Source organism: Strix aluco, chromosome 11 (genome assembly GCF_031877795.1).
Source record: "Strix aluco isolate bStrAlu1 chromosome 11, bStrAlu1.hap1, whole genome shotgun sequence".
Classification (NCBI taxonomy): domain Eukaryota; kingdom Metazoa; phylum Chordata; class Aves; order Strigiformes; family Strigidae; genus Strix; species Strix aluco.
In genome coordinates, this window is record NC_133941.1 from 9,789,701 (window position 1) to 9,812,900 (window position 23,200).

Genomic DNA, 23,200 nt, shown 5'->3' on the forward strand with positions numbered 1-23,200 from the left:
AAAGGGGAGAGCTTGAAACCCTGATATTCAACTTTTATTTATGGTTTCCTAAAAGCAGTGAAGTATTAATTTCAAATTTTGGAGCATGGATTTTGGTGCTCAGCGTGTTATTTTTTTGCTGATGAGATGATGTGGCTTCAGGCTGGGAACACCATGCAAGCGCTGTGCACTGCGAGGGCAAAAAGTTCTTTGAATGAATCTGTTGTCCTCCAGTCTTCTGACGTGAAGACTTTGCTTCTGTCCAAGACTGAGTGAGAGTATGGAAGGGAGATTTTGTAGCAGTTAGCAAATGTTTCATGCAGTTTTTAATCTCTAAGCTGCACTTAGTCTCAAGTAGCCGTTCAGCTGAGTTCAGTTCAGTTTCTCTATTCAGAAAGAAAGCAAGACCTACATACAAGTCGCATATAGGAAAGGGTCAAGAAAGAAAGTCAAATGTGAGAGAACAAGCCTTCATTTTGATGTAGAATGTTCTGCTTTGTAATCTGAGAAAATTAACACACTGAGAAAGCCTTCACTTGGGCTGTGTGTCTGACAGCTGGACAGGCTTGTTTGAATAAACATATTAAAGCATAATGCTGCTGGGGAATCCTGGAGTGACATTATTCTTCCTTTATGAACCTGAAATGACTTCTGGCTGGGCCTCTGTGAAGAATGAATGTACTTTTAATTTATAATAAAATAATAGTTCAGGATTGAGTCCCTTTTTCCTTGTGGCATGTAAACTTCAAAAGAAAAGAAATGGTATTTATTTATTTCTGTAGTAGGGAATACATGGCCGTTACCTCTGACTCATCAATTTTAAGAAAAATGTTGAGAGATAAAACGAGAAGACAATTTCGGTGTCTTGGCAATACTGCCAGCATAAATTCCTTCCTACAGATATTTACATTAGAAGCTTGTGAACTTGGGTATTTCACTGTTTCTGTCTTGTTTACTTGTTACAAATCACTAACCAGTCAGTTATAGACCATAAAAGTTTAGATGAGAAGCTTCTGATTTAAATTCAAAGCACATTTTATGGACATAGAAACCCAGAAGGCTGACTTGATGGCTTTCTTACTTTAGACATTCCTGCTGCAGTCAATGAAACAGTGCCTTTGTGGTCTTTTAAAACATATATATCAAAAGGCAAACAAAAAAGCAACTAGCCAGTTGAGTCCCTGTTAGCACTTTGACCTTACCATTGATCATAGTCTCTACAATTTGAACAAGAATCTTTAGTGGTTTTTAAGAAATACTATTAGGCTACAGAGACTTTTCTGATGTTCATCTCCCTGTGTTACGGAGCTGATCACCTTTTGCCATCAAGTACTATATCAATGTCAAAATTATTAATGTCGTGGTTTAAGGCATATTAACGTCTAGCTACTGAAGTGCGTGTGTTTAAACTGTTTTCAGCTCAACTGGTCGACCTTCTAATGGAAGCAATATAATTTGTCCACAATATTAGATTTCCTAAAAGATAGGTTTTGAAAAGATACTGGCAGAAAATACTAATTTGTTCTACATTTTCCCTTAAGACTGAAATATATATCTTTTTTTTTTTTAAAAAAAAAAAAAGCACTTGTTTGAAAAGTAAGGCCTTGAAGTCTGCTAAACAGCATTTGTTTTACTGGCACTTTGATTTTATCCTGACTTTGATTTGCGTTTGTATATAGAGATGAATTACTACCAGATCTGCAGAATCTGAGAACAGCTTGCAAAGTTTTTATGGGGTTTTAGTCCTTGATCCTGCAAACACTTTTACAGAAGGGAACAACTTGGTGCTCGTAGAACAGCTGAACTCTGCTCCCATTGAAGCTGTTGATAAATCTACCACTGATTTAAAAAGAGCTACAGACAGGTCAGCATCGCTTGCTTTGACAAATAAGCATTCGCAGGACCAGGATCTAAGAAATCAGAAGTGCAAGCGAGCTAAGAGTAAACTATTCAATTACTGATAATCTTGAATGGATTAGCTGGGTCAGACATGGCTGGCAGTATTTACAAATACTGAGATACTTTACTGCTATTTATTACAAATGATTCAAAACACTTCAGTGGGTCAGTACTGCTTAAGTATCTTGCAGAACTAAGGCCCACAATTTATATGCTGTACTCTGAATGGTTGGGAGCAGGTTATGAAAATTAAGAATGAGAAAACTGAAGGTGAACTTCTGATGGGATACACAAGTACTAAAAGCACAAATGACTCTTAAAGATTTGGCAGGAAAATGGACTTGCATATCTTCATGACTGGTTCAACTTTTATTATCTATAATTTTATATGTATACATATGTAACTTTTCAGTAATGAAAAAGGGAGGAAAAGCTTAGTATAGTGGCAAATCTATTCTGGTCTTTTCTTGTAAACTTAAAATACTTCTAAATTATATGATCAAGAACATCTGTTTCTCATCTGGGGAATATTTAACTCACACATTTTACTGTTTCTATGTGGAACAGGTCCTGCCACTCAGCAAACTTGCAAAGTCTTTCAGATTTGCAAAAAGTCTAAATCAGCAGAGTTACTCTGAATTTAATTAATGAAATCAATTACTTCATTATTTATGTTAATTTGGTAGCTGAAGATCTGGCTTATCAGTCCACGGCACACAGTTAAATACACTGCTAAGGGTATCAGTAAGGTTTGCAACTTGCAAAGTAACTAATGAGCAATGTTATTGCAAATATCTGCTTTAAAATGTCTTTTTCGCTTCATATAGAATATAAAGAGCGTGACATGCACATGTTAAACTGTCAGCAAATGAAATAGTTACTAAAGTCTAAGTACCTCTAATTCCAACTCGTCTCGGTCCATTTCTTGATGAATTCCTCCCATGTAGTCATTTGGGTCATAGTACTCATGCACTGATGGATGGCTGAGAAAAGAAAGGTATGTTTTAGGACAGCACTCGGTACTCTAGTTAGCATATTAATCCATTTGAAGCTTATAGCAAGTCATCATGAACATGACTGACTAACAACCACACCAAGAAGTTGCATGTGGTTAATTATATACACTATACCATTTACACCAATAAATGTATTAAAATTTACATGTATTGTAAGAGGAGTCTGAAACATTTGGCACCTGATGATAAATGAGAAAGTTGTAGTCTTAGCATTTATTAATGATTTTTCTCCAGATGTGGAGCTGACTTGGGGAAATAATATACAGAGAGAATAGCGACAAAGTAGGCTAAGGGGTACCAGGGGACAGCTGAGTGGGCAGATGAGGGTTCAAGATGAGAGGGAATACTAGATTATTTACTTGTGAGCTCAGGTTATTTGCAGACATGAAAGTAAAATCATTCTTGCCGAGCTGCTTGGCATTTTTACTTTACCTTAAAGACACAAATCTTATCAAATTGCTGAGTATTATAAAAATAATTGTCCACCCAACTATATGGATCAACAGCATTCTGTTGTTTGATTTGAATCCAACAGGCTGTGCATAATGATGTAAATAATATTTAAGTATGTACTACTCTTTGTTTTGCCATTCACTACTGGCATACTGCTTGAGCTCTCTGACACTTTCACTGTCTGTATTTTGGAAGCTGTAAGCAGTGTAATGCTCCTGTGATAATTTTTTTTTATGCTGGATTTTTTTTTTCTGCAATGAAAGTAAACTCCCTTTAATTCTCTGTTAACTAGATACATGTTTCTTTGTAAGTGTGAGGCTATTTACGTAACAGCATCTGCTAACTGGCTAAGATACCCAAGCTGTTATACGCAGGCTAGATTAATCTGAATGGGATTTGGAGAAGTTACAGGAAGCATTAGGAAAAAAACGACTCTGCTTGCTTGCATGTGCTGGGTGATGGCATACTTGAATAGCCGACCTCCTGCCCTTGCATGCAGGGACAGCCTGAGGCAGGCAAAGTGGTCAGCACCAACATCTACAGCTCGACATAAGGCCACTGCTGATGCTAGCGGTTGGAATCTATGTCTAACGATTAAGGGGCAATATGAAGTTACCTGACAGGACTGAGCTGGTATTATGCAGGTGTGTTGCAACCTGAATGATTCATTGTGAATTAAGCTTTGCCGTTTTTCTAATGCAATTAGTTTTGCAGTTGGAAAGTTGCACATATTGAAAGCCCCTCTTGCAAATGTGTTTGGGGCTATGCACGTAGGCGCTCTAAGAATGTGTGTCCTCTCCACAGTGCTCTAAGTCCTGCTGCTTGTTCACTGCAAACAAGCTCAAAGCTACAGCCTTTTGTCAAACGTTTTCACTAAAACATGCAGCTGTGCTTGAATTTTCAATGGGCTGGGAATAGGTGGCCGTGCAGTAATATCCCATGGAACCATCTTTCAGCACTGGGAGTCATGAAAGGAACAGACGTTGCACACAGAAGCCCAGTTCCTGGCTGAGTGTGTGAACGTTAACATGCCATGAAAGTCACTTAGTACAGGATCAGTGCCTGTTTGTAGTCAAACACAATTTCCTCGGAGCACTGACGGGGATGTCCGAAGAGGCGCTGGGGCGTGTTTGTGTGCTGACTGATGTCCGCAGCTCGGGCTATTGGGGGGGTTTCCCTTCCAGAGCTGTGCTGCACAGCCAGGACACACGCACACCAGCACCGCCTCTTGCCCTGTAGAGGATTGCCTCCAAACCAGATATTGCTGTGGGCTGACCAGATCACGGTGTCTTGTACACAGCGACAGGCATTCAGAATCCTTTCTATTACTTTTTCCCTTGTGGAGATGCATGGCAAGATGACAGGCAATTTGCATGGGCTCCTCGGGGAGCTGTTCTCCTCTTGAACAGCGTGTGAGGGCGTGGTGTGTGTGTGCCAGGAGATAATTGTCATTTTTATTTGTAAGTACAAAGGCATCAAACTACCATTAACAATAATTAAAATTTGATTCTAAAACATCCATGATAGCACTGGTAAGTAATTTTAGTCCTAAAAAATAATTTATTTGAGTAACATTGCTGCAGGGTTATAATAAAGTAATTAATACAATGGAACAGAATGTAGCAGCTCTTAGCATTACACAATTTATAGCAGCCATAAAAAATAAAGTTAAAACATAAGCAACCCAAAGAGGCAGTGAGAGGAATTACAAAAAGCAATAACTTTATCCATCAAATTCCAGAAAAAAATGAGCTTTATAAGGCCATCTTGTGACTCAGTGGCATTACTCATGTGAGTAATGGCTTTGTAATATGTAGAAAAAATTGAAAATGTTTTGAGTTATGGCTCAATGGTGTATGAATCTTGGCTGCTTCTGGGAGTACATGTTCACCAGCAAGTGAAGGTGGGCTTGTGAACTACTTTCAACATGCCACATTAAAGAATGCCAGGATTTTCAAGCGCTTCACCAACTGTTACTTACTCTTCAGGTAGGAGGTATGGGTCTAGCACAGAGACGGGTGGAGTAGGTGAGCCCATCTTGCTTAGAGCCATGATGTGTTCAAAAGTGATATCTGTCTGCGTGCCCACATCTACCAGCTGCGAGTCATGAGGAGGAGTGAAGACCTTGGTGCGGGGAGTTCTTCTCAGGACCTGCACCACGATGGGCTCCTTGGCTGTTTTGAATGCTTCCACTGCCTGCTCGTGTGTTGCTTTAGATAAATCCTTCCCATTGACCTGTGGGAAGAAAGCAAGCAAAGCCATAAGAGAAACAGTCAGAAAGTGAAGGATTTCTTTGTTGGTTTTGGCTGTTAATTTAGAAGTCTCAGCTTCCACCTAAAGGTATATACAGTACTAGGAACTATTTATGCAATGTTATGCATCTCTCATTTTCCCCTTTCACTACCGCAACTTTACAGATCCTGTGCTTTGCTTTTTATTTTGATTATTAAGATTTTACTGGGCTTGCTCTTTGAGCTAACAAACCAGCATCCCATTTGTTTCTTGCAGATTAGAAATCCCTCAGCCCTTGTTCAAACAGAACAAGTTATTGATTCTCCTGTAATTTTTCTCGTTTTTATTTGTGTTTTAATCTTCTAACCTTTTTGCTGAACAGAACTACTGGGACAAGACCTGAAATTACAAAACTATGTATTTGTGTCTGATAATTTTTCAGACGAAACATGATGGTGGTACTCAGTCACTGCAATAAAAACCTGCTTTTTAGGGATGGGCATGGGTCATACTGGGATAGTGAATAGAAATAATAAGGAAAAAAACAATCATGAGCTTTCCAAAGTAACTTTTTGTCTGCGTGGCTTGGCCATTTCCCATCCTCAGATCTCACCACCATTATCTCCTGGTCGAGCGAATAGTTATATGTAACAGAACACCTTTACTAAACATGACTGAAACACCCCACTGTGAACTACCAATATTCGACACGCCAGGCCTTGGAAGGTGGGTGTCTGAGAAGAGAAGTTGAACACAGATCCCTCCTATCTCAAAGGAGCAGTGAAGCTTCTGTTCACAGCAGCAAAACTGAAACAAGGCATTCAATTCTATACAGAGCTTCAAATCTTTGGCAAGCAGAGGTGCCCTTCCTGATCCAGAGATAGGTCTTGAGCGCTTCCAACCCACTGTGGCTTTGTTTCACTCATGCTTAGCCTCCTTCCTCACATGGTTTCTAATGAATTCTACCATAAGTATCTAAGTCTACCTAGGGGCTGTGAAAGAGATGAGGTCACATTTGCCAGAATTTTTATAAAGCTGCAAAACCATAATTCTCATTTCAAGTTTTGGTTTGTGAGAAATGTTAATGTTTCTGTGTGTCTCTGACCATATGGATTGTAATTTTAAGGGAACTAAACACAATGAACAGTTTGGAATGAACTGAAAAAAGGCAACTGTGGCGAAAAGACTGAATGTGTGCCCACTTCCTGCTGTTTCCAGCCTAACATGGAGATCTCTTTTGAAATTTGGCCTGTTTGTTGAGACATCTGCAAATCCAAAAGCTTTATGGGCTCATACGCAAAAAACTACGTTACAGAAATAGTGGGAACCACTGGTAACTCCAATAAACTTTTATTCTCTTTTAACCTGCAAACTGTTGGCGTTTTAATACAGATTAAAAGAAGTAATTAAAGAGAAGCTGCGCAGAGCAATTTGTTTGTGAAAGCTGTATAGTGAAATTATGATCCTAAAGCATCATGCTATGATATAATTGTTACCATGTTCTTTGGACTGGGGCAAATGTTGGCTGACACATAGAGATAAACTGCAATTCGAGATATGAAGATGCTACTAGTGCTGACAGTGAGGGCCCCTCTCATAGCAGTCACTCTTATCAAGGAGCATACTTTGTTTATATATTTTCTTTGAGTGATGTCTTACATTATACTCTTTCCAGTCAGGCAGCTATTCGCTTGATAAACCGTGCTGCTGTCTCTGTTATCAGAGGGATGAGTCCCACAGTGGAAACTCTTGCCTTCTGCATGGAAGTGCATGGAAGAGTAGCATATTTTTTCCAAGGCAGAAAAAAAATGAATTGCCTTGATTGGACATAGATGCAATAGTGTCTAGCCTCAGGTATTAGCGGTGGCTACTACTTTGTCATTTAATCATTTCTGTACATGTCTGAAATGTACACTAATGTAGTCACATTAGCTTCCTGAATATGATTGAAAACTGAAATATATGTCTGGATTCTGCTGTCTTTACTTGTATCAGATCGCACTCAGTTAACACTGTGCTATGCCACGTTTAGTTGTCCCATTAAACTAAGTGGGGCAACTGAACAAGTAACATTACTCAGCGCAGTAACTGAATTTAGCCCATACTTAATGTATTGCCCACAGCAAAAAGCTGAGTGATAATAAAGGGGGTTAACTGGAGTGCAGAATAGATTGAAAATACTAAATTCCTGCTGAATTACCTCGTGCATATAATGCTTTTTACACTGTCATCTTTGGTTTATCTTAGAGAGGCGATGACACCAGGTTTTTTTGTTAAGCCAGCTGAGAATGGAAGGTGTTAGCATGACATTTACGTTACACAAACACTTGTCTTGAACACAATTGCTCACAGTAATGCATCGCGTGTAAAGTTTGGCCTGGTCAAATTAAATATCATTAACTCGCCCAGTTGAGCAGATTACTTTAAAACAATTTGTACAGCTGTAAAATTAAGTTCAGTGTAATGTTTTCTCTGGAAAAAGGAAATGCTGATTATGGTTTGAGTTTTATTATTTGCTGCAAATTAAATGTTGCACATTTTACTGTGTGCATCCTAATTTTTTTTTTGGTACAACTAAATTGAACAAGCAATCAAAATAAAAGAATCTAAATTGCAGCAAGTGTAGTGTTTTTTCAGAAATGTGCTCGGAATACTCCTGAGCAGGAAACCTTTCATGTGAGTTGCTTTCTATATCTTTATGCTAAAAACTGGTGAAGTCATGCAAAGGAGAGCTTTCTGGTTTATTCCTCAATATTGTAATGAACTTGGATTACAGACAGTTTAGTACAGGCCTGCATTTTAGTTTAGGCTCCTTAGGACACTTTTATTTCTGCAAATCTGTGGACTGGCATTCTCTTTGTGTTTTCATATGTAATTGTTTATTAAATAATCATAACTTCAAAGTAAGGTTGATATCGTGCAGGGAACAGGCGATAGTCGGATTTATCATGAATTGTTACTACAGGAATTACTTCCAAGTAGTATCCTGACTATGTTTTCTACGAGCCGATAACGCAGTGAAAAAGAGAAGTGTTGCATAGCCAGACAGGAGGACATAAGACCAGATTTTAGAATTAGGGAGAAGAGCCAGCTAAATTTTAACCTAAAACCTCTACTCTTGCAAAGGGGACCTTGCGTAGAAAAGGTCAGTGACTTTCTGGCATTTGGCTTTGGGTTGAGACTCAGCATGTTGTAGGCTCCTGCCGCTGCCGAGTTCCCCCTCTGACAGCAGTGGCAGCAGAACTGATACATGTGGGATTTCACAAATGCCCATTCATCAGGGGCTTAACTGTAGCTACTGGACAGTGAATTAGACTGTTGAGGAGCACGTGCTCATCTTGCTCTGCTTCGCTGGCTACAGGGACAGCCCCAGCAGAGGGGCTAGGGAAAACCTGGGGGCAGGGACGTTAAAAGGGCTCTAAGTGATGGCATCAGGGCTGCTCTGTTAGAACCTTTCATCTTGCATTCCTGGCTCCAAGTCAGATTTGAGCATTTCATTGGGTATTTGTGTTCAACAGTCTCCACTTGGGCATTTCAGAACACAAGGACTCTGCAAAACATGGTGAATAAATAACTCTAAAAGGGGATTTATATTTGATATATATACAATTTTATATCCTGGGTTTGAGAAGATGGCAATGATTATAGTAAAATGAAAGCATAACTCACTGTACTGTTATTATTATGGGTTTCTTAACCCACTGCTAAAATATGGTTGGGGATCTTTTCTTTAAAAGTTAATAATTCTATAAAATATGGCAGCACCCCTATCATATTAAGCAAACAATTCTCTGGCCAATAGCTGTTCACACGATGAATGGTTTCAGGGTCAGTCTGTGGATCTCTTACAAGAGACTGATTCCTAAACTCAAACCAAGGGGAATCCTTTTAGCTCTGCAGTTCTGTTTTGATTAGTGGTCTTGGCCAACATGGTGGACTGCTGACCTATGTGTTCAGAACTGCACTAACAAAATAAGAGTTAATGGGTTGTACAGAGCTATCACTGTTAACCATTTAGATTCTGAATGTGGAATGATGGAAGAATATGAAATGATGCAAAAACATGCTTTAAAGTGATTTACAGAAGGGAAATTACACTGTCTGAACCTGGCCCCTTAAAAACCTGCAGTAACTGCCACTTTATGTGGTAAACACCGAGCAGTGAATAGTTTGTATTTACTACTTTATAGTATTTCCCATCCCAGCACATGAATTAATATAATTTTTGGTTGAAAGGACATGGGGATGGGAACTGTTAAAATATTTGGATAATGAAAACTAATAATTCTCAAGTCTGCTATATATAACAGAGCTAAATTGCTTTTTTGTCTAGAAAATGTAGCAGGTATTGGTATTTTATTTTTAGTAGCACAACAATGATGCAGAAGAAAAATATACTGGGATGATCTAAGTGGCCTGATTTCTGGTGTCTGTGTAGACTTGGTACTTGTAACTAATCTTGAGTCCTTCCGAAACTTTAGCAAATAGATGATATTAAGATGTTTGGTTTCTATCCAGGAAATTCTTCACAATTGACAATTATTCCCAGTGCTTAAAAGCCAATAAATATATCTGTACAGTTTCACTTTGTTAAAAAAAAGGGGGCTCTATAATCATAGACTTTATTCCTAATGCTGAATTGTGCTCAGCAAAATTCTTCCTTATAAATAGTTACATCTGAAATAACATAGAAGAAAAAAGATCCATGCATATGAATGCTTCAGAAGAGTGCCAAAAACTACGAATATGCATAATTTCTTAAGAACCTTACATGCCATGTGACAGAGACAATGGGGATCTTTCATGGCACAAAAGATGGATAAATTAACTTGTCTGAAGTGTTGAAATGCTTAGCTTTTGGACCTTCTTTGCATTGGAAATATACTGAATATGGAGAAAGCTGTAGTTAAAGTGAAGTGTATGTAGTTAAACTGAACTGAATGGACCTTGATGAGATTTGTGGTGGAGCCAGATAGCAGGCTTAGCAACTGAATGAGACACACAGATAAATACTCTGAATTAAGACCATGCAGTAAATAAGGAAGGGATGCTTGATTTTTTAAATAGAAATTATGTAATGATTATGAAATAGAATAGTATTTATACTATTTTAATTTATAGTATACTAATTTATTTGTATATACTGTACGTTACATTCTTTTGCGCAGAAGTAGGCTGCAGAGAGCCTGCTACCTAAAAGCTACTTTGTAAAGGCAGCAAGAAATCTATAGATAAACACAGCATAATCCTGTCTGGGAGGTCAGCCTCTCCTAGAAGTTTTCTTGTAATACTTGGAATGAAAATAAAACAGTCAGTTGAGCTTGATTTGATGCTCACTAAAGTCACTGGGAGTTTTGCCTTTGCAATGCCTTAGTTCAGGCTCTGACTGAAACAGAGATGAGTCCAAGAGCAAAGCAAGACGTTATGATGCTGAGCATGCCATCAGCATTCAACTAGCACAGCCAAACTGAGATAATGGAAAGGAAAATGCTGTCATGGTCAACTAAGGTAAAATGTGATGTATATTTGTAATTGAGAAAAAGAGAGATGATGCAACAAGGTGTAATGGGGGAGGCCGTGACACAAATCCAAATGGAGGATCCCACCAAACAAATAAATGAAAATGTCTTAAACTTTCATTTCAATCATAAGGCTTCCATTAATTTCTATTTCCAAGAAGTAAATGGTGAGAAAAATACACAGGGATTAATGAAAAGAAAAAAAAAATAATGACAATATGCTGTATCTGGCTGAAAATGGAAGCAGCAGATGAACTTCACTGCTGAACCCTAAACATCAGGTGAAACTGCTGAACAGCCCATGACAGTTAGGAGATGTGGAAGCAACAAGGACAATGTGGCTATACTTTTAAACTTCTAAGAGCTGTGAAAAAGGCTGGAAAAGTTTGAGTACTACCTTGGAGATAAATGAATAAGAATGTGCAGAAGGATCTTGCTGCATGTAGTGTTGGCAAGACTCATGTGTGTTCTTGAGTCTGTTTTCAAATCTCTCTTGCCTTGGTAGCTACTTATTAAGTAGTTTGTCAGATGCAATGTATTATGAACCTGTGCATCATCTAACGTTGGATGCTTATGTATTATATAGAGCGCTACAGCACACATGGCCACTAGAGAGGGAGAAAGAGCAAATCAGTGATGGGCAAATCAACAAGGAGAAAAGGAAAAAAAACAAGAAAAAAACCTCATGACTTTTTAGGCCTGTGAAGAATTTGCAGTACATAGCTAGGACATGGCTTTCCATATAATTTTACGGTGCTGTGAGTGTGTAAGGTATTGGATATACAACGGCTTCTCTCTGTCAGAGCTGTGTGAGGTGTTTGGCATCCCTCCTGTTGAAATCTCCTCCTTCCTCTTAATTCTGGATATATGTCACAGTGAGATACCTTTTGTGAGGACATGTTTTTCTCATATTGTTTTATGCCATACATATGTGCTTTTACTTTAACATAATTATTCTACTGAGAGATTTGGTATCCTCCAGCAATTCCTGAGCCAACTACCACTGTTTAGATGCTAATTTCAGGCCAAATCTTTCTGAGGTCAAAATTGGCAGAGGTCTGGAGGCTGGGAGCCCTCCAACCTTCATGCTGCCAAGACAAGGCTGGACCTCCCGTGCAAGTCAATGGGAGTTTACAGCCATGACTGAGAGGACAGAATTCTACTCTTACTCTAGAGTACAACTGTACTAGTAAGAGTACTAGTAATTGTACTGCTACTAGAAAACACATTCTTATTTTTGTCTGAGGTATGAGGAAGATATTTTGATAAGATAGTACACAGCTGTGTTGTTACATAAATGTCATTTTATCAGTAGCTGCTGTTTAATTATTCAGAAAGGTAAATGATTTACATGTTTTATTTTTCTGGGTGGGTAGAGAGACTAATTAATTGCCTCTCTGTTGATGGCAGACATAAATGAGGGGCTTTCAGGTATATAAAAATCTGCCACTTGTTTACACAGACAAAATTTCTCCTGGTTACCACTAGTTCTTATTTTCTTTCCCTTCTGATACAATGTTTATGTAAAATCCAGTACTTGTTCTTTCTCTTTTCCTGTGGTGGCAGAATTTACACACCCAGGTTATTTATGCAAGAAAGATGTTCCTCAAGCTGACTGCCGGTTCCCCCCTTGCAGTCCCGAGGGGGACACACGCACGAGCCCCTGGGAGCCCTGCAGACCCGGAGAGGCGATGCAAAGGCAACAGGGCTGGGCCGGGCTGGGAGGAGGTTTGCAAAGGACAGTGAGGCAGGACGCTCAATGCATGTAGGTGAGGAAGTTTACATTCAAGCAAGTGCAAACATACTTTGCAATAGTATGGATGAAGTAACACTGGACATTGTCTTAAGTAGTTTACTGAAAAGTTGAGAAACCCTGCACATAAGAGTTTACTGTATGTAGTTAGAATTACTTTGTACTTTATTTTTGCTTAAATAGTGTGTAACATTGCTGGATGTTGGTAGTACACAACAGAAACTAGAAAGGTTTCAGTAAAAGAAAATTACTTTTCCATCCATCAAGTTAGACTGATTTTTATGGGTTTAACGTCATGAATGGTAAACATTTGTATGCGTTGTGCGGCTTGTTGGTTCTTCCATGCTTCACAAATGTCACAGAGAAAAAACTTTTTTGCTTGAGAATGAGTAAGCAGCTTTTCTTTGTATAAATTCATGCAAATCCTTGGGAAGTGCACTGTAAAAATGCTAGTTCTGTTAGACTACAGATGTCTGTGCTCCATTTAAAATGCTCTTTATGGTCTGATTCACTTCTTTAGCAAGTTCTTAAGAAGTCTGCATATTAAGAAAAAGCAGCAGAACTTTAAAGATTTTTATAGAAACTAGAGCTGCAAAAAGCCTATTTTCTAAACCCCCTTTTCCTCAGGAATTGGAGAAGGAGGTTCAAAATATAGGTTAATTCTTCTCGCAGCTCCATCTAATCCCTCTTTTATTTCCCTCATATGGACAGTCTCTCTCTTTTTCAAAAAACCAGAATTATATTGTTTAGTAATAGACTGTTTCCATGTGTGTGCATTTCCCTTCTGCCTTGTGAGCCATCCATGACAAAATAGTTAAGACCAAAGAAAAATTCTTTACTTAGGAGTACAGAATACATTTGTTCTCTAAACCGTTAACTTCCAAATGGAAAATCTTGGGAGAAAGACCCCTGAAATAAAGGAATTTTCATTCTGCTAGTAATTAGCACATTTACGTATTAACAAGGCAGCGCTAGTACTGTATACAGCATACTAAAATGTGCCTGCTTTTGGTTGGATTCTTAGGCTCCGCTCCTATGTATCATGAATCAAAACAAAACCACAGGGAATTTTATCATTTGCTTCAATGAAAACAGATTTAGACTACTGCTGGGGCTTCCAAGACTCCTGTACTTTCTCTATAAGCAAAGTTTACTTAAGGCGCTTTTTTCTTAAATAGGCATTCATCACGTTAAATGTTTTTATATCTGGGTAGAAGTACTTTTTCATATTTTGTCAGCATTAAAAAAGTGATCTTTTGTGTATCTGTTCATGGCTTAATAATACTGGTCCATATAAAGCACAGACAGATGTTTACAGGCCCTCCCTTTTAAATGACTCTTTCTGCCATTTCAGTAGCATGACCCAGAGGGTGCAGATCAATTATATTTCTGAGTGAGGTACAAATGACAGCCATAAATAATCATGAATTACTAATGACCAAAATTCAGCAAGTGCAATTACCCACTTTCTCCTGTTCTTTAGGCTTGCCCACGTATAGCACTGTGCTTCCAGTGTGGTGCCTTGGGCTGCTCTGCTGTGACACTGCATCAAAATGGCTCTCGCCCTTCTCAAATGTGCTCTTCCCAAGAGGCAAAACCTAGGTCTAGGTATTCGCCTAGTACAGCAAATTACAGCTTTCTTATGATGACAACTTTTTAAAAAGCTCTGTATTTCTATATTTGTTTAAAATAATACACAGTGATAGTAAATAGCATTAAAAGATTAATCTGGGTGTAATGTTACATGGATTTAAGCTAAATTGGAGTAACATAAGAAACCAATTCTTGTACTAATCAGGCCAAATGTCCCTGTAGACCAGTCGCCTTTCTCCAAGAGTGGCATGCAGAGGGTGCTTTGAGAATGGTGTAAGAATAAAACATATTTGGAGGGAGTTTTCCCCTGCCCTGCCCTTCCAGCACCTACAGCTCAAATAGTTGAGAGTCCAGCAATATTTAACACCATACCTCAACAAAAATCAGAGTAGTAAAAGTTGGTGTCTAGACCAGGCCTTCAAACAATACTGATATTATTTTAGTAGCATATCACACTATGCAAACAGAGAACAAAAGACAGGGATTCCTCTGGAAAGCCTACTCCAAGCAAAAAGACAAAACGAGTATTGTACAGTTGAGAAGATGAAACACAAACCGAGTTAGTGATCTACCCAAGGTCACGTGAGAGCACACCGCAACTGAAACCTGAACACTGATCTCTGAGACTGTACTTAAGACCATTCTAATTCACGACGTTCCCATTTCTGTGCTGTTGCTCATAATTTGTAGTTTTTGAGTCCATCCTCCCGGTCTCTCCCTTCTTCCACAAATGTCTCAGTGATGTAAGACACAGAAAGGGCAATTATGGATAGCTCTTAAGATAATCTGTGTTGAAGAGGGTCATTGAAGTTGGTGCCAAGAAAAGATGGAAAAAACATCCAGTGCTGCTATCTGGGAACCCAGCAGCAGTGACAGATCCAAGTGGGTTTGTTAATAAGAGGCCCTGCTGCTTCAGTAGCTACCTGGTACCTGCAGAGTAGGCTTTGTCATCTTGGGCCATCTGCTTTCAGAAGTAAAGTGCACTTCGGCCACAACAACCCCCAGCAGTGCTACAGGCTTGGGGAGGAGTGGCTGGAGAGCTGCCAGTCAGAGAGGGACCTGGGGGTGTTGATTGACAGCCGGCTGAACATGAGCCAGCAGTGTGCCCAGGTGGCCAAGAAGGCCAATGGTATCTTGGTTTGTATCAGAACTAGCGTGGCCAGCAGGGACAGGGAAGTGATCTTGCCCCTGTACTCTGCACTGGTGAGGCCACACCTCGATTACTGTGTTCAGTTTTGGGCCCCTCACTACAAAACGGACATTGAATTACTTGAGCGTGTCCAAAGAAGGGCAGAGAAGCTGGTGAAGGGTCTGGAGAACATGTTGTATGAGGAACAGCTGAGGGAACTGGGGTTGTTTAGTCTGGAGGAGGCTGAGGGGAGACCTCATCGCCCTCTAAAACTACCTGAAAGGAGGTTGCAGAGAACTGGAGATGAGTCTCTTTAACCAAGTAACAAGCAATAGGACAAGAGCGAATGGCCTCCAGCTGAGCCAGGGAAGGTTTAGACTGGATATTAGGAAGTATTTCTTTACAGAACAGGTTGTTAGGTGTTGGAATGGGCTGCCCAAGGCAGTGGTGGAGTCCCCATCGCTGGAGGTGTTTGAGTCGCGTTGACATAGTGCTGAGGGATATGGTGTAGTTGGGAACTGGCAGTGTTAGGTTAATGGTTGGACTGGATGATCTTCAAGGTCTTTTCCAACCTCGATGATTCTGTGATTCTGTTTTCACCTGAGGAAAACTAACCTCAGAAGGTGTCATGTGGGTAGGAGTCCCACCACCACCTCATTCTACCCTTCCAGTCCATGCTGCTTGACCATGGCCTAGAATTCTCATAGTGTGCTACTGATAAAAACACTTTCATTTTCCTTTTTTGGCTCAGATTGATGGCAGTTACAGAGATGCTGTCAGGTCAGATACAAAAGCTTCTGTTGCACTCTGCAAGCAACTCTGCCAAACTTGAAAAGGCTTTCTTATCAGCTGTGATCTTTCAACATATGAATGATCATTTTCTCTAAAATGATGCCAGAGGAGCTAATTTACTCTGTAAATGCTCATGATCCATGAAAATACATAAACCAAATATGGTCTTAGTCTGATAGTATAGTTACACTTTCTGTGAAGCAGAACACTTATTTCTCAAGTGTTCCCAAGGAGTCTGATGGTAGTGGTTGAGAAATGGGGTGCTACTGAACGCTGCTAAAGCCAGAAGTTTCAGCAATTGAAATGAAATAAGGAAGTGCCCAGTTCCCATGCCAGTGGACAACATGTCTGATCACCTACAACATGTCTATGTCCAGAGCTATCACTGTATTGACACAAGTAAGAAAACACTGCCATGATGCTTACCATTTGCCATGATGCTTACCATTCCTCTTTTAGATGGCGGCCTCTGGCTTTTTGCCTGAAGATCTACTGTGTTAATAGGAAGGCTTCCTTCAACAGTCACTGTTTAAAGTAGTAACTGCTGTAGTCTTGTTTCAAGTTTATGTATATTTTGTATTATTTATTCTGCCACTCTCCCGGCAACTCCCTAACTCATAGCGAGTTCAGGAGGGCTAGCTGGATCTGCTTACATTTACGCACCGCGTCTCTGAAAGGAACAATCCCAATCTATGTACAAACATAGTGTTGTCCTGTCCTAGTGAAAGTGAAGCCTGACCTTTTGTTTCAATATTAATGAACACAACAAAACACATTTATTAAATCTGCACTTTTTCATTACTCCATATGTTTCCTTTTTCCCAGCCCATGTCTGACATGTGACAGTAAAGCACAGAGTGATTGTCCCTAGTGCATTCTCCCTTGTGACTTCTTGCCACCTGCTTCATAGCATTAAACAGATGTGTAAGTGTAAGGCATTACGAAACTCATCTTTTCAATCATTTATTGCTTAAAAAAATTCCAAATAAATCTATGTGGTGGTTAAGCATTTTATCTGCTCAATGTAAAGAAGGCACTGTAAATTTTAGGAAGATTATGAAGCAAGATATTTCATGTGCACAGTAGGTAGAATTATCCCTTTATAACATAGGTGACCATTAGGCATTTTGTTTCTTTCATATCACATCTTGTTTATGTTCCTTTAATGACCAAAATATTCCTCTAACATGCAATGAAGAGTATCTTCCAGATAAATCCTAACAGAGGCATTGCATTATTCATCGTCAAGTGAAGAGGAAAATTTCAATTGCCAGTTTCTGGTAAATGTCTAATTAAGAAAAGGGACTTCTGAGCCACAGACAGGCGCCACAATCATTAAAGGGTAGTTTTCTGAAGATTATGAGTCTCCAGTCTGTCAAGCAGAGTTTTTCTACAGCTGAACTAATTCAGCAGTAGAAAACCCTGTCTAGAACAAAGCCCTTGGAATTAACATCTTGTTTAAGCAAACACATGCCTACTTTGAAGTAAGTGTGATAGTTTCACAACTGTTATTGAGGTCGAGTTTAATGGTAGTGAAGTGACAGAACATAACTTCAACGCTATTCTTAATTTCAGCTGCAGCACAGACTGTACATACAAAGTATATGAAGCCGTACAGTGTATTTCAAGTAGACCTGTTTACTATAATTGGCACAACCAGTTCGATCTTAACGTGGAAAACTACTGAAATGTAGACCAACTAATTCTCTGGCTGCCCAATTAAATTTGAAGGTGTGAAAAGCATATGTAGGAAGCAATTATTTTTGTTTCCCAAATCTTGCAGTTTTGATTAGAAATTTTTTTTTAAGCTGAATGTTTATTTTGGCCAACTTCCTTTTGGCCCTGATTTAGGATAGCATCATTGCTCAGTAGGTTTAAGTCTAGTTAGACTGTTTCCTTGAATCAGGCTTTCTTAATGACTGATTACTTCAGTCTAATTTTTGCAAGTCTAAACATGTAAATGGAATTCTAAAGGCGAAGGGAACTGTATTGGTGATCGGCTCAGTGCAACTGGTTTGTGCGTGAGTCCTGCTGAAGCAGTAGTCTCCTTGCAAGTGGTGCTGCTGGAAGTTGCCAATGAAATATAGTGTCGGTTAGTTCCTCATCGCTACCGTCTTCTCATTAGCACAGCAATTTGTATGCTGACCATGGTGCTTATATAACCTTGGCTGCATCGTTATCTTAGTCTAGTTTAAAAGACAGATCCAGCTTGCCCACTATTGTTTTTACCAACACTGTCATTTTTGTTTGTCTCAGAGATGTGCCAGGCCAAGAGCATGTGAAAGAGGCTTTCAAGTTACTAAAACACTAAAAGGTCATTACATCAACTGTTTATTTATACATGAACTTTAGTATTTGTGAAAGGTGCCAGCTCAACAATCACAGAGGCAGAAATCTTCTGACCTCAGATCATTTGAAGCAAGGGCAGTGGCAACATGAGCTTGTTTCCTGCCAGCGTTTCTATCCTTATTCTGGAGGGACAGCCTGGAGGAAGGGGTTAGTCTCCATACTCACTTATCACATGATTTCTCAGCTGGAAGTGCCAGTTTTGATGGGTTGTTTTTATGATATCTTCCCACCATGAGAACTGGATGAACTCCATCATCTTGAATCCCAGGGAACAGCTCTGAGCATTGCCCAGGCAGTTTAGAGTCATCTGTGATTTAAAATTCGATGTTCTTACCCTTGGAAATGTTGTGTCCATTTAGGAAATGATTTCACTGGGTGTGCGTACCTCCTGAACTGTGTGTAAACATGTGCTTACTATGAAATACGTCCTGAGAAAGTTTCTTAAATTGAGGTCTTAACCTTTTTTATTTTATTTTGCAAACTCAAAAGCTCTATCTGAGATGACTCATTCTTCTAGAAGTTTCCTTCAATGGAGCTTACTTTATAGTCCCCCAGGAGTTTTCCTACAAAGGGAAAAGCCCTTACTTCTGTTATTGTTTGTATAGGAGCTCATGATGTTGAGAAAAGCAAACTGGAAAACTGGTCTAAAACACCCTCTCAATTTTCTGGTTTTCTTTCTTCCCCCTTCTCCCTCCATTTTCACAGCCTTTAAAATTTTCTCAAGAAAATTTCTGTTTAACTAGAAACCCAAAATCTAATAGCATACAATTACTTCACTTCATATGCTGCACGCAACTGGGAAGTAAACCTCAGGATACACTGAAGATATTACATGCATCATGTTGCTGCCACAAGCATGCTTCTCATCGGTGACACTGTTCTGCATCAAGATTTCAAGCTGCCACAGTCCCCTCTGTATTTGTAATACAAAGCATTGATATGCACAGCTACAATAGACTAATGACGAGGTGTCTTAATTTGTTTTTTATTATGTGATTAAAGGTACAATAAGGTATGTGTTCAACAAGAGGGAAGACCATTGTTCTGCATCATTAAGCTCACAGCGGCCCAAAAAGAAATTGTAGGCAGTGTGCCAAAGCCCTTAATGAAGAGGATCTCTTTGAATTATCTATGGATGAGGAAGGGATAAAGCCTGAGCCCTGGTATATTTGATCCTCTTTGTGCTCTCTGTTATGAGGACTTACGGAGCCAGACGTACTGGACCTTCTGGAATTGTAATTTATTGAAGCATTAATTTCCCAGCCACGCTAAAGCTCTTGGCCTAATAAAGAAAGTGCAGTTATGTACTATTATTAATTCTTGCAAGTGTTTTCTGAATTCCTACATCTCAGTGTCATGAACTTTTCAAAAATAAGGCTAAAGGGACTTATTTGTAACAATGCTCAGTATTTCCTAAAACCAAGTTATGCAAATTTTGTCTAACTCAGATGATAAAAAAAGCTTCTTTTAGTTTTTACTCTGAAATGGCAATGTCATCACATGATATTAGGGTTACATGGATGATACAAAATAAAACTACTGTATGAGGTATTTGTTACTGCTAGCGTATTTTGAAATTTTTGTCTTTTATATACTCTTATTTTAAATTATAATGATTCTTCATCTCCCTCGCCATTAAATTTTAAGTGATTGCTCTTATGTGTAGGTTACATGAGGATGTGTTTTTATGGTGACATTTAATTATCTGGATGTACTCTATAAGCAATAGAATTCCCTCCCTTCTATCTTGTGAAACAGAGAAATCAAAGTAGTTACCCTGTTAAAATAATTTTGCATAATTTATATTCTGGAAAATCAGGGATTATAGTCTTAAATAATTCAGGTTTTACTATGTTAGAAATCCCAGTTTTATAGGATTACACACACCTCTCACTTCTGTGGAAGCTGAGGGTATTCCAACCATGTTTCCCAAAGGACTTCCATGCTTAAAGTTAATCACAAGTGCTGTGCACTGTGCCCCACACATTGCTGAAACAAGGTTGCAGCACTTTGCAGGTTGATTTCTGAATCCAAAGTACTGCCAGGGATCTGCACCTGCAGCCAGCACCGGATAGTTCAGTCATCTCAGATATCACACTGCTCCTGTGACTGATTTTAAGGACACTTATTTAAAGAATGTTGTCCTGTATCTGTTAGGAGATGTCAGTAACCTGCTAAGCTTCTCTGCCACCTTTATTTCACAACAAAAATTGTGCAAGCTTCCTAAACAATCAAAATATTCATAATTTGTTGTTGTCTTAGTTAGTTCTGGTTGTTATACCTCTGAGTGTGATTCACTGACAGTCCTCAAACCTAGACTGCATGAAAACTTGGTGACCTTGAGGGATAAATAACTATTACCACAGCCACTGCCTGATCTGAAGGGAGGATTCACACAAACAATACCTGGCACCAGTCTGCTGTTGCAAGCAGTGTCTGAAACTAGTTCTCAGCACAGAATAATGTCCAAGAAATCCGATTACCTTTCTCTAAAATTCTTCCCACCATCACATGCCTAGCAGCTTAGCAAGTGGAAGTGAGTTAGTATAAATAGAAATGACAGTAAACATGTCTTCCTATTTGCTCTCACAAGTTTTTTTCTTCCACAAAGCATCAGTGTCCTTTGGGTGAGTGAGAATTAGATCAAAACTATGTGTTTAAAATTTAATCACTTCCCTACTAGCATAACATACAAACCCCATCTTTTATTCACTTTGCTGTCAGTGACATCAGTATCTGGGATCAGATGCAGGTGGTAATGCAAGGAGGACCACAGGGTTTCTTTCACTCCTGTGCACCGCTGAGCAATTCCCTCTGCCGGCGAGCATAGGGAAATGTCACCGGCCCCACGCTCCTGTGACTGGGGGTAATTGTCACTGACTAAACTGCCTTAGGGAACAGCAAGGTGGTAAAGTACAGCTTGAAGGATCCAGGTAGTTTCTTCTTATCTGGAGGGTTTGTACAGACAACCCACTTCACGTTTTCAGGGGTTAACCATAAGCTATCTACCTATGATTATTTCAAGAGAGATCTCTCTCTTCTTAGGAGTACGTCCCTAAACACCTGGTCATCGCTTTGCATGATTCCATCACACTGTTTTGGTCCAAATCGTACTTCAGATGTGACAGAGAAAGAAATTTCAGAGTCAGACAGAAGGAAAAGCAGAAGCAGGAAATAACATTTTTGTAATAGAGGTTAATGTGTTATCACATTTTTAGAAAACTTATCAGATGCTTAATATGAGTAATTTGATATATAAAGATCCGTAGAGCAGTAGTTTTAATCTGCTGTCCAACGTAACTATTTGCTAGCTGGCATTTCTACACCCAGAGGTGCAAAAACTAGAACAACTAGACATAAACTTACACTGACAGGAACAGGCACTTAAAGACCAGACTGAGCACTGAATGAATGCATTGCACAGAAAGAAGTGTCTGCATGGACTCATCAACAGATACAAAACCTTCCTTGCACATCTTTCCTAACTTGTTCAGAGTGTGTGGCCAAGCCATGATCCTCATCAAGAAATTTTACCTAATGCATACTGGAGTAATTAACAAGGGAGTCCTATTTTCTGATGTTAAGTTTTGTAAGAAGTTAGATACATAATAGCATACATTTAAATATTTGATGTTCTGCAAGTGTGAATTGGAAGGTTGATCATAAAACCATAATTATCATACACATGTCAAATAAGGCAAAACCCCCTTTCATTTCTACTTGTATAAGCAGTTTTTGGTATTCCATCTTCCCTCTCATTAACAGTGGTCACAAGCCTAAAGGAGAACATTTGCTTTTAGAAATGAAAACTAATTCTTTACCTGACAAACTTCATACAGTAACTTGTACTGTTCTTCTTGCTTCTGTAGAGTGCACAAACTGCATCCCATGTTTAAATAAGTGGCAGAGATAACCTCCCTTATTCACCAGAGCAGCCACAGAAAGCTCTGGTAGCCAGCATGCATGCAGGTATCCTTGGCAAGCCCTCGGTGGGTCGGCTGGACCGCAACAGTTCACGGTGGTATCGCAGAGGGTGCTGCAGAAGAACAGTGCTCTCCTTTCGTGCTCTCCCTCCTTCCCTGGCAGCACACAGCACTCCCTCTGCCGCGCCGCTCTGGCTGCGGCACTGGGCTCCGATGCACATGCTATATACTGCTACTCATGCATATTAATCAGCTCTCATTGACTATTCATAACAGACAGTGATATAGAAGCTATAATTGCCAGCTATGACAGCTGAAATTTCTCTAATTAACAGGCAAGTGCTTCAGTAGGAGGCATAATAAAAGACACTAACAATTTTGTAAACCATTTTGTAGCAATTACAAATAAACACAACTACATTTTACTGTGGTCCCTCAGGTTAATTCTTAATGTATTTAAGCTGGCTAGCACAGTTTAAATGCAAGTCACAAGGAAATGAACATAATGGTACAAAACTCAGCGGTGGCTGTGGCAAAGTTGAATATGCTTAGTAGCATTTATT

The 23,200-nt window shown here is 39.3% G+C and overlaps 1 protein-coding gene across 2 annotated transcripts in view; it reads right to left on the reverse strand.

Moving 5' to 3' along the window:
- Positions 1-22,820, reverse strand: part of PDZRN3 (PDZ domain containing ring finger 3) — a 35,642-nt gene extending 12,822 nt beyond the window's left edge. Inside the window, exons 1-3 of one of the 2 annotated variants that reach the window (XM_074836050.1) lie at positions 22,536-22,820; positions 5,329-5,498; positions 2,774-2,861 (exon numbers count right to left, since the gene is read on the reverse strand). In XM_074836050.1, coding sequence (XP_074692151.1) covers positions 2,774-2,861; positions 5,329-5,498; positions 22,536-22,604 — 327 coding nt within the window. In that variant the 5' untranslated portion in view covers positions 22,605-22,820. Of the gene's footprint in view, positions 1-2,773; positions 2,862-5,328; positions 5,583-22,535 lie in introns of both variants that reach the window. The other variant, XM_074836049.1, reaches the window with a different exon arrangement.
- Positions 22,821-23,200: the final 380 nt, after the last annotated feature.